Source organism: Galeopterus variegatus, unplaced genomic scaffold (assembly GCF_000696425.1).
Source record: "Galeopterus variegatus unplaced genomic scaffold, G_variegatus-3.0.2 Scaffold429, whole genome shotgun sequence".
Taxonomy (NCBI): domain Eukaryota; kingdom Metazoa; phylum Chordata; class Mammalia; order Dermoptera; family Cynocephalidae; genus Galeopterus; species Galeopterus variegatus.
The window spans coordinates 227694-238832 of record NW_007726540.1 but is presented as its reverse complement, the minus strand read 5'-3'; the positions used below and the strand labels follow the sequence as shown (position 1 = coordinate 238832).

At 35.6% G+C, this 11139-nt stretch overlaps 1 protein-coding gene across 1 annotated transcript in view; it reads right to left on the bottom strand.

Annotated features, from left to right (window-relative positions):
* CEP152 (centrosomal protein 152kDa) overlaps positions 1 to 11139 on the bottom strand; it is a 91895-nt gene that overhangs the window by 24692 nt on the left and 56064 nt on the right. The window contains exons 15-21 of the mRNA XM_008568657.1: positions 10339 to 10467; positions 9624 to 9733; positions 8729 to 8857; positions 8455 to 8590; positions 5939 to 6124; positions 4198 to 4479; positions 1819 to 1950 (exon numbers count right to left, since the gene is read on the bottom strand). Coding sequence (XP_008566879.1) covers positions 1819 to 1950; positions 4198 to 4479; positions 5939 to 6124; positions 8455 to 8590; positions 8729 to 8857; positions 9624 to 9733; positions 10339 to 10467 — 1104 coding nt within the window. The remainder of the gene's footprint in view (positions 1 to 1818; positions 1951 to 4197; positions 4480 to 5938; positions 6125 to 8454; positions 8591 to 8728; positions 8858 to 9623; positions 9734 to 10338; positions 10468 to 11139) is intronic.

Below are 11139 nucleotides of genomic sequence, written 5' to 3'. Positions count from 1 at the left end.
GTGTTGCTCCCGCACCTCGCTCAGCCAGTGAGCGGCCGGTCTGTATGTGGGATCTGAACCCTCGGCGGGAGCGCTGCCGCGCCTCCCAAGCGGCGCACGGTAGCAGTGCGCCACCGGGCCGGCCCAGGCCTTCTATGTTCTTAAGGAATGATCTCTTGGCATATTTTATTTTCTATATTCTACCCAACTTTATTATTTTACTTGGTGTCTGAGCTCTGAGACACATATCTTCACCATCGTATTGTTTCTTCTTCTCTCTCCCTCAAATTTCCTTTTGAAATACTTCAGACATACTAAAAAGTATAGAGAATAATGTAATGAACACCTATGTACTAGGTACTATCACATAACTTAAGAAAAATATTAAAGTAGATTTTTATTTGTTGAATTATTTATTTCCTTAATTTTCAAAATAAGTTGATCAATAAAAGGTATGAACCATTTACAACTTCTATTATACAACACTTTATTTTCCAAAATGGTTGTGACATTAGGAGGGCAGCACAGACTTGAAGCTACAATCTGCTCTATTGCGTGTTATGTCAATTCAGAAGAGAGGATTGATACGTGTGTTGTAAAATGGCACCTTAAGTTTGTTTTAGTTTGCATTTCCCTAATACTAGTAGGTTATGAATGTTCTTCCAGTGATTTTTTGCTACTTGGACTTATGAAGATTATCTGCTCTGTATGAGCTCCTTAATCAAATATTAGTATTAATATTTCTCACATTTGATTAATTTACTTTCCTTATTTTTATTATCCACTTAATTTTATTTTATTACTTATTACAAAAACAAAAATGTTTTAAGTGTTTGTCATTTTAACGTATTACTTTATCTTTGATATTGCATCCATTACCACAAAAATGACTTAGTATGATACAAATATAAAATATTCCATTTTCTTTTCATTTTTCCCTACTTCCATGTAAAAATATTTAACTCCTTCATCATCCTAGAGTTTATTGTGATGCACGGGGTGGGTAAACTTAATTTTTCCAAAGTGTTATCTGTCTCTCATGAGACTATTTATTATGAAATAACTCCTCATTCCCTTGTTTTGAAACTATTTAGTAAGCTTTTATTCATAGTTGGCCTATCTCTGAAGCCTATATTGCACTAAATTAAAAATAATTCTGTTTTTGTGACTCATAGTGTTTAGTTGTTGCTTTCCAATACATTCTATTATGGGTTAAAGGCTGGACTATGACTTCTTTTCCAGAAATTAAAAAAATGTCTAGTCCTTTTATTTTCCAAATAAATTTTAGAATTATTGTGTCAAATTTCAAAACTATGTTCTGTTTGTTGGCATTTTGATTAGCATGGTTTATGCCAGTAAATTAAGCTGGGAGAGTACACATGGATATAATATCCAAGTTTTCCAGTCAAGGAATATAACATCTCTAGAAAGGAGAGTTGGCTGTTTATCAAAGAGAATGTGATAAGACTACTGACACAGCACAGAAAACAATCTTTAAGCATGTGAAAGGCTAACGTATAGCTAATAACAAACAGAAAAATATCTGTTCTCAATCTCGCCCAAAGACAGGGCAAGATGCAATGGGATTTAATTTCTAAGTTAAGGTTATCCTCCTGGCTATGAGAATTTTAAGAAGCTAAAATACATTCTCTCTCCCTGAACTACTTGATGAAGAAGAGAGCAGATACCACTTCTGAGGCTCTGAATGAATGCTTAACACACATTCTCATACTTAATCCTTCAACAACACTATTTGTAGGTACAAATTCCTGGGACTGAGATGAGAGGAGAGACGTGGCAAGACCACCTCCTAAAGTTCCTTTCCGGGAGACCGCTTACCTGCTTGGCCACAGAGCTCTCTTGCTGTTGCTCCCACTTCTTCTGCTCTGCTCTCACACGTGCTCTGTACTCTGCAAGCCCAGGCAGTTCTTCCAGCCATCGATGACGAGCATTCTGCACAGCTGTTTCGACCTGCAGGCCATAGCAAGAGAAAGAGGAAAGTGGGTATAAAATCTTTAAATGGCCCCATTTTCAAATAGCAACTATGGTTTCATGTGTATTTTACACTGTTTCACTACATTTCACTACATCACAGTTACACTGACTTTAGGTACCCAACTCTATCCCAAACAGTAGATTTTAATCCTTCTGTTCTAAATTTCCCATACTGTCCCATGCAAATGCCACAATAGGAAGTAGGAATCTATGAGAGTACTTTAAGGAATTCATGGAAAAATACAATTTTAAAAGACAATATGAATCCTTCCAAAAACTTTTTGAAGTACCCTCGTATTAATGTTTGATGACCAATATTATCTTAGAAAACTTTTATACAAAATACTGATTGCCGTTTCCAACAACTCCTATTAAATTCATGTAAAAGGAGAAGACCCACTGGAGAACTGCTTGGTGCCATCTGCTGTCCAATCAATACACCCACCCCCTCCTCACTTCTCATGCCCAACACATACACACACATACATACATACACACGTGCACAGATGCACCAGGGTAGGCTAGAGCCTTATACCTACCAAATCTTCCTACTGTGAAGAATGAGTTGTACTAAAGAATGAGGGTGATATCTCAATTCAGGCAGAAAGTTAAGACTTGATGAATTATGAGGGTAATCTGGTTGTAAATCAGTCACCAATAATCAGATCATTTATTAAATAATTTCCCCCTATGCCTGTTTAAAATGCACCCAGATACACACATGCATATATATACATACATAGATACAAAAGCAGAGTTGATATATGAGGCAGTACTTCTCACTAAAGTGCTAAATACATTCACATGTAAATTCCAGGGAATTAAAAATATGGGGAAAAGATAAAGCTCTTAGAGAAACATATATTCCCTAAAAAGTTATTATGAAACATTTCCTTTCTACTATATTATGCTATTTGTTTTTCTTCACAAGATCTATAATTGCATAAATGCCCGAGAAGCACCCATAAACACTTTGTCTATGGAACAATTTCCAAACTCTGTTCAAGCCTTTTAGTAAACATTTCAGAAAATGATTTCTTTAACTGATTGGAGATGTCCTTGATACCATTACATAATTTGTCTGTTTCCAGACTTTAAGGATGACCTGTAAAATCATGCAGAACAATGTAACAAATAAGAGAATTTCAAGTATTTATCAAAAGCTGAGTATATTTTTAAAAATCTTACTTCAGGTATTATCTTGTTTAAGAGGTTATAATAAGTAACAGATCTAAAATAATAAATACATAATAGATATATCAAGGTCTAGGGACCACTTGAGGGCTAGAAATCCTGTCAGGTGATCCATGAGGTCAAAAATATTTTCAAAATAATATTAAGACACTCCCTGCCTTTTTCGCTCCCATCCATAATGCATCAACAGCACAGTTCCCAGAGGCTACATGCTCTGTGATGATGTCATTGTTGCTCTGACAGCCAATGGAATGTGTGCTTGGGTATTTTTTTTTTTTTAACTTCTCAGATTTATCTTCCAATATAGTAAATAGATATAACCCACACAAACAAAAGCTCTTTAGAGTCCTCAATTTTTTCAAGTGTGAAGGAGTCCTGAGACCAAAAATTTTGAGAATCGCTGTAATAGATAGCATAAATACAACAGATAAGTCATCTTTATTATGTTAACACAGAGTATACTTTTCTCAGTATGACATTTGTTTGAAATCAAGTAAGTTGCCCAAGTTAAAAACTAGTTTTGTGAGTGCTTCAAAGGAAAGATGATGGAACCTCTTTGGGGCAGCTGGTGGGAATTATAGACAAGGTTCCACTTAAGGGGCATGGCTACAAATTCAACTCTGTATCAAGTCTCAACACAAATATTGTTAAATACCTTATTTGCTTATGTATATGTATCTATATAACCACTGTAATGGAAGACTTTCTATAAAAGTGGATATGAAAGATTCATAATCAAATTGTGCTTTGTTAAGCTGTAAAACCAGTATCTTTAACTTCAGGTATCTTAATGCGTAGACTGATCTTAGAGGAGCAAACATTTTGTAAAGTGAAAAAAATAAAGAAAAACTGAGGGGGTGACAGTTTTGTGACAGAAATATAATAAAGAAAGTTTTAGGAACAATATAACAGGTTTTCTTCTCTGGCCATGCACAAAATTTTAACGGTAGCATTTTACAGGTTTTCATTAGTAGACAGGCAGTTCCAGTATTTTACTCTAATAACCCTGCCTCCAATAACTTCTAATACCTGTTTGGCAATGTTTTCACAATACTTGAGTTCCAATTCAATTTCGAGTTTCTTCAAAGCCCTCTTGACAGCGATCTCTTTCTCTTGTTCTAACTCTTGCTGGATCTTCTGCGTATGCTCTTCTATCACAACTGCCATCTCTTTCTTGGAAATGATATCAGTGGTGGTTGCTTGGTCAGTCTGGCTGCCACAGTCTGAGATCATCTTTTTCACTGCATTTACACTTTGATCCAGCTTAGACTGCCACTCCATTTCAAGCTGTTGAATGAGTTTTTGTTTGATCTGTTTTCAGAAGAAAAATCATATGAGCAGAAAAATATTTGAGTTAAGTAAAAACTAGAATTAATAGCTAGCCAAAAAAGCAACCACAGTTGTGTTTGAAAACCATCTAGACATTGTTGTAGTAATTATGCGAGGTTTAGAAATTTAGTAAGTGAAAATATACTCTCAAAACTAGAAAGTTACTCTTTGACCTTAACTATGTGACAAAAGTCACAAGGAAAACTTAAGTATGGTATGTGAGGTCAATCTTGTTCTCAATATGCAACCTTCTGGAAGCTTTGATATTGCCACCACAAAGAGGGCATGATTAAAAAAAGAATAAAAAAACTTTTGCTATTAATATGTGTTTTGTTTTTTTTTTTTTTTTGTCTTTTGTCTTTTTTCCGTGTCCGGCAACGGATCGCAACCCTCAGTGTTGCCCCCGTACCGGACCGGGGACCGGCAACGGGATCGCAAGCCTCGGCGTTGCTCCCGCGCCTCACTCAGCCAGTGAGCGGGAACCGGTCTATACGTGGGATCCGAACCCTCGGACGGGAGCGCCGCCGCGCTTCCCAAGCGGCGCACTATCCAGTGCGCCACCGGGCCGGCCCTTAATATGTGTTTTGGCATCAACACCACACTTTCCACTAAGCAGGCACTGAGTAAATCTAATTAATGAAACTAAAATTGAACAATCTAAAAAACAGTTTTACTTACTTGAACACATTAGAATCTTATTTGTTATGATGTTAAATTTTACTGAGTAGACTGCCTTCAAAGTGGAGGTATTATTGGAAGAATATCTTAATGATGTTTTTCCACTTTTAACAGAGTAGTAAGACGGATCTAAACACAGTCAGTCATCAGCAAAATTGTGAAATAGCAAAATTTGCTTTTCTCTTTTCCTGTTCTCCACCTCCTAAATACACAGAATTCTCAAACTGCTTCCCTGACTTCCAGATTACTAGCAATTTTGTGGATAGGAGAATCTAGCTTAAATAAGCTTGAGAATTTTTTTCATTTCCAAATGAGTTTTTAAGATCATAATTTGGTCCTTTACTTTCTAGGAAACTATTAGCACTTCCTAATTCCATTTGCTACGTAGACAAAAGAGGTAATAAGTTTTGTGCTTCTGAGCCTGTTTATTATGTCTTCTTCTAATCTATAGTATGGATTATTTATTTCTTAATTATAGATATTAATCTAGAGCTACCAGAGTAGATTTCATTTGGGGGAGTCAAAGAAGTATTTAATAAACTTGTTATATCCTGAATCAGGTTAAGGAGTTATGAGGGGGTAATTTTTAAAAAATTAAGCTAGTTCGGTAAGCTGCTAATAGCCCATTCTAAAAGGTAAAATGGGATTATGTATGTACCCGGCAACTAAAAATTACGTGTTTGTTTGGGAAGAACTGTCTTCTGTAGTTAACATGTACTATATTTTTTAAACATGGTGACTAGAAAGAAATTTTAATCCATACCACTTTCTGTTCTTCGTCCCAGTGTGCTTTGGCTAACATCACTTCATTTTCAACCTGCTGTTTAATATCAGTTTCTTGTTCTTTCAGCCACTTGTTCTTTTCCATCATCAGAGTATCTTGGTACTTTTCTTTGAGTTCTATCTGCAGTTTGCTTACATATTCTTCTCTTTCCTCCAATAGCTGTCTCTTTAAACAAAATTCTAGTAATTATCTCTGCATACCAAGCTCAAAACATTTAAACTTGTTGTGCATGGATTGAATAGCAAAAACAAAACAAAACAAATCCCTCTAATTTCTAAGGATTTACTTAGTTTGTATTACAATTGTGTAAATAAGCCACAAAGTAAATAGGAATGGCATTATGAATGGGAATGTTGATCATCTTTGCCTTGTCTGCAAATTCATGGCCTCTGCTGATTACTACCCAATCTGAAGGTTCTTTGTATATGACTTTTTTTCCTTTCCTCTGAATGCGCCAGTTTAACGTGTGAGGAAAGTTCTATGTCCCAATAAAAGCTTTAAAACTTGAAATTGAGCTCCTCCTTTACACACTCAACAAGTGACTCAACAAGTGTTCCAGAAAACAGCCCCATTGGGAAATAAGAAAATATACCCTTGGACTCTTGGTGCTACCTATCTCATAAATTCTGTGTCCAGACTAAGTTCCCTACTTAAAGCTTAACTGCAGGGAAATGGCTTAGGCCCTGCAGAGAAGAGCTCCCCCATAAGTTCTCTAATTTGCTCTAGAGTTTAGCGAGATTCTTCCATTGCATGCGTGTGAAACATTTCCTAGGAAAACAAATTGGTGTATCGTTTTGCCTACCTCTGGAGGATATGAAAAGATTAGATAAAGTCTCCTAAATATAAAGGTATTTCAGTTCTGACTGGCCTATAAAGACTGCCAAGGGCTTTTATAAACCTATGATAAAAAATACTAAAGAATTCCCAGTGAAGAAATTAAACTTCTAATGCTTTCAGTATACTGTCCTTTTAAATGGGGGTGGGGGTGTAACTACAAAGGGATAGCACAAGGGAGATTTTTAGGGTGATAAAACTGTTCCAAATCTTAATGAATCTATACATGTGTTAAAATTTTATAGAACTACACCCAAAGAGGGAAAAAAGTCAGTTTTACTGCATGACAATTTTAAATTTTTAAAGAAAAAAAATTTTAACTTCTAAGTTTTGTGGGGTTTTTTTGGAAGGGCCAAATTGTAGCTTTAACTTTCCTTCTGGCACTTATGCACAAACACTCATGAGCCAAATTATCAGTCAGTAGCAGCTATTAATTGCAACGGACCTATTATATAAGATCCAATTTTACAGTCAAATTGATTCTTCTAAAAGTACCAAAAAAATATTACTGAAAAGAACAACCTCTGAGAGAATTACTCTTATGTTCTTGCCAATTTATATTTTAAAAAAAGAATCACACTGGAGATCTTCTCCCTATTTTAATTTTTAAAACATTACTGAAAGCTAAGTCTTCAATTTCTAAGTAATTTAAGATCCTTTCTAACTTTCATGCTGCCAGCACTAACTAAAACAGCTCCCTTTAGAAGTTCTTTTTCCACTAGATGATATGTATACAAGGCATGTTTTTTTACCATATTAATCTATTCGAAAATAATCAAAATATTAAATGAACTGAATTCCTCACATGCTCTTTACTATTCTTTTTAAATCTGTGGTAGCAACAGCTTGCTTTAATATAACTTATTCAAAAACCTCTGTATAGAACATTTATTCAGGCCTTTAAAAATATTTTCTAATCTTGAGGCAGGTGGCTTTCAAATTGTGCTGGCTGGTCCAAGGTGTAAGGAAGAGTCAGACCTTTGTCTGGGTGAGGCTCCAAGCCAGGATGAGAAAAAAAAGAGGAGGGGCAACTGTTTACCTGTGATTTTACTCCAGGACACTCATCAAGGGCAACTTGGAAGAATTGGGCAGAGTTAGAGAATCTCTGATAGCCCCTCCAGCTTCCCTGAAAGAGGTCGTCCTAACACTCTGCCCTTCCTCTCCATATCTTCCACATCAGCACCTTCCCTATGAGATCTCCATTAAACTCCTGCCCTTCTTCCCAGCAGAATAAAATGACAACTAGGTACAGAGAGAGGTGGGTCAGAGCAAAAGGGCTCTGAAGGAATACTTTGTGCAGTGCTCATAGGACTCTGTAGAGTCTCCTGAATAGTCAATGAATGATTGAAAAATGAGAATCCATGGGTTTCAGAACTAAAGTGACTCTGGTCCACTCTTTTGTGCCTTCTAAAATAAATCTATAAGTAAAAATCATTTTCTCCTAAGATCTTTCTTATATCCCATTTTCCACTAAGGCTTTAGTAATCATTTCAATATTTACTGCATTTTGTGAGCTATATTAGTGTGATACAGCCAAAAGTAAAAAGATTGTATGAATACCTTCCCTATTCACTTCCCCAGAACAAGTGTATCAGTTTAAATGACAACAGTGAGATATAAGAAGTGACATGATGTAGATAGAACATAACCTTGTACTGTACCTTCTTCTCCTGAGCCTGTTGCTCCTTTTCAATGGTCTTCCTGAGGGTCAATTCTAGATTATCCTTCTCTCTGCACACTTCTAGGTAACATTCCTGAACAGCAGCCATCTCCTTATTCATCTTATCTAAGTCAGACCTTAGATACACAAAACCAGCAACTAAATGACCACAAAAAAATAAGATGGCTGCATAATAAACAATTTTCCTCTAAATTATGGAATAGGAAAATGTAGTCTTTACAGCTCAAAGGGTAGCTAAATTCTTTTAATCTCACCTAAGTTGCAAGTGAGTCCCCTCATAAGCCTCAAAGAGCTGCTGCTTCTCCAAAGCATGCTTTGCTAATAGGCTTTCACGTATTTGGGTTTTCATGGCTTCATGGTGTTGCTGATAAGTCCTCTCACACCTAGAACAGAGAGCAAATCTAAGGCCATGCCCAGCATTACTAGAAACACCAAAATGAAATGGTTTTCCTCCCATCTTTCCCACCCCTTGCCTCTAATGCAAATTATAAGTAAGGTCAGATTGCTTTTGCCAGGCCAAAAGTGGTATTAATTAATTTACAATAAATGATCTTATGAGAATCTTTGAAATTTTCTTTCTTCAAATGTTTCTACAGAAAAATTAGAAACTTGGATGTGAGAATGCTCTGGTCTTTCAATTGGAGCTATTAGTCTATGCTGAGGACTTCTGTTTATAAAAACTTAATTGAAATAATTGAGGGTATAGTTCCAAAATCCCAAGTCATCTACATTAAACATAAATACTAGTAGTACCCAACTCACAAGTAAGTTATATTCCAAAAGTCTGTTTCCAAGTTTATGATTTGGTATTTGGAAGACATATTCCCACCCACAGATTTTTTCTTTATACAGAATAGTTCCCAGGCTAGCTTTAAAAAATAAAACAAAACAAAACAAACACTAAGCTATAATGTTTCAGTGAACTTCAGTTTCAATGGTGCTATAGAACCTAACCTACTACATAATATTGTTTCTAGGGAAAATATGTTCCAAATTCTGATTTGAGAAGCCAGGGACTCATCTCAGCCAATGAAAGATCTCACCGTGGAAAGTTCACACCATCATTTCTCTTGAATCTTTTTTGTTGGGGGGATGGAGGGAACTTGGAGGGAAGGGCACCCAGGAGACAGGCACCTGTATAGACCTCACCTATCCACAGCTTCTTGTTTATCATGGTCAAAATCCTGTACCATTTGTCTCATTTGATTACATAAGTCTTGATTTGTATTTCTCAGTTTTTCTTCAGTTTCTTTAAGTTCCTAGACACCAAAGAATAAAGTATTTATAGGAAATAAACATTATTCTCATTAATTAATCTCATTTTTAACATCCTCTGTGCTTGATCTCTCCCCTATAACATTATTTAACACATCATTTTCATAAATCTACAAAATAAAAAGTCTCTTCATGCATTGATAAGAGCATAGATTCATTTATTTGACAAGTAGCTTTCTGATAAGAATAAAAGTTAAAATTATGTATTTATTTTGAAATATATAAAAACATTTAACCAGAGAAGTATTGGCTAACTAATGCCTTAAAATAAGTATTAGAATTCAATGATCTTCAACAACCATCCAAATAAGCAAGGTTTTACGTTTTTGGTCAAGACCTGGCTAGGGAGGAAAGAATACCTCGATTAGCCACGTTACTATATAGAAAGGAAACTGGAATTATACTAATTTACCTTCCAATGACAGTACTACACAAGAACCACTAGTAAAGGTAAATAATTGGAACCCATAATTACCTACTTGTCTACTAATTAACTCATCGCCTCTGTATTCTCAAAAAATCTATCATATGCTTTGTATTTAATGAGACTATCAAAATCCTCGTAAAATACAGGATTTTTTTTAATCACCTGATTTTGTTGTTGTAAAACTTGAATTTCATTTTTAAGTTGCAGAATGTCATCTTTGGCAATCACATTGGAAGTAGAAGAGACAGGCCGTAATTGATTAGCTGTTTTTTCTGAGGTATCTGTTTTAATCTGAATGTCAAAAAGAAGTTAAAAAATTATTCAGGTTTTTAAAAAATTTTTAATATTCATTCTGAGATAATTTCATATTTAAAAAAATTGCAACATCAGAACAAATAATTTCCATATATCTTTCACTCATCTTCTCCAAATATAACCACAGTACAAGTACCAAAACCAGAAAATTAACATGGTTGTAATACTACCAACTAATTTACAGATTTTATACAAATGCCTCCAATTTTCATCTAGTGTCCTTTTTCTGGTCCAAGATCAACTCCACAATTCCACATTGCATTTAGTTGTCATGCCTCATTGCTGCCCTCCAGTCTAGGACAGTTCTTCAGTCTTTCATTCAAACCCATGGCATTTTCTAAGAGTACTAACTACTTATTTTGTAGGAGGTCCCTAGATTTAGGTTTTTCTGATGTTTCTTTACTAAATTCAGGTTATGCATCCTTGGCATAAATGCCAAGAAGTGATGTGTGCTCTTTGCAGGAAACCCATGACATCAATATGCCTTGTTAGGTGATGATCGATTGATGAAGGTAGTCAGGCATCTCTATTGCAAATTTACTTTTTTTTTTTCTTTTTTGTCTTTTTTCGTGTCCGGCAACGGATCGCAACCCTCAGTGTTGCGCCCGTACCAGACCGGGACCGGCAACAGGATCGCAACCCTCAGTG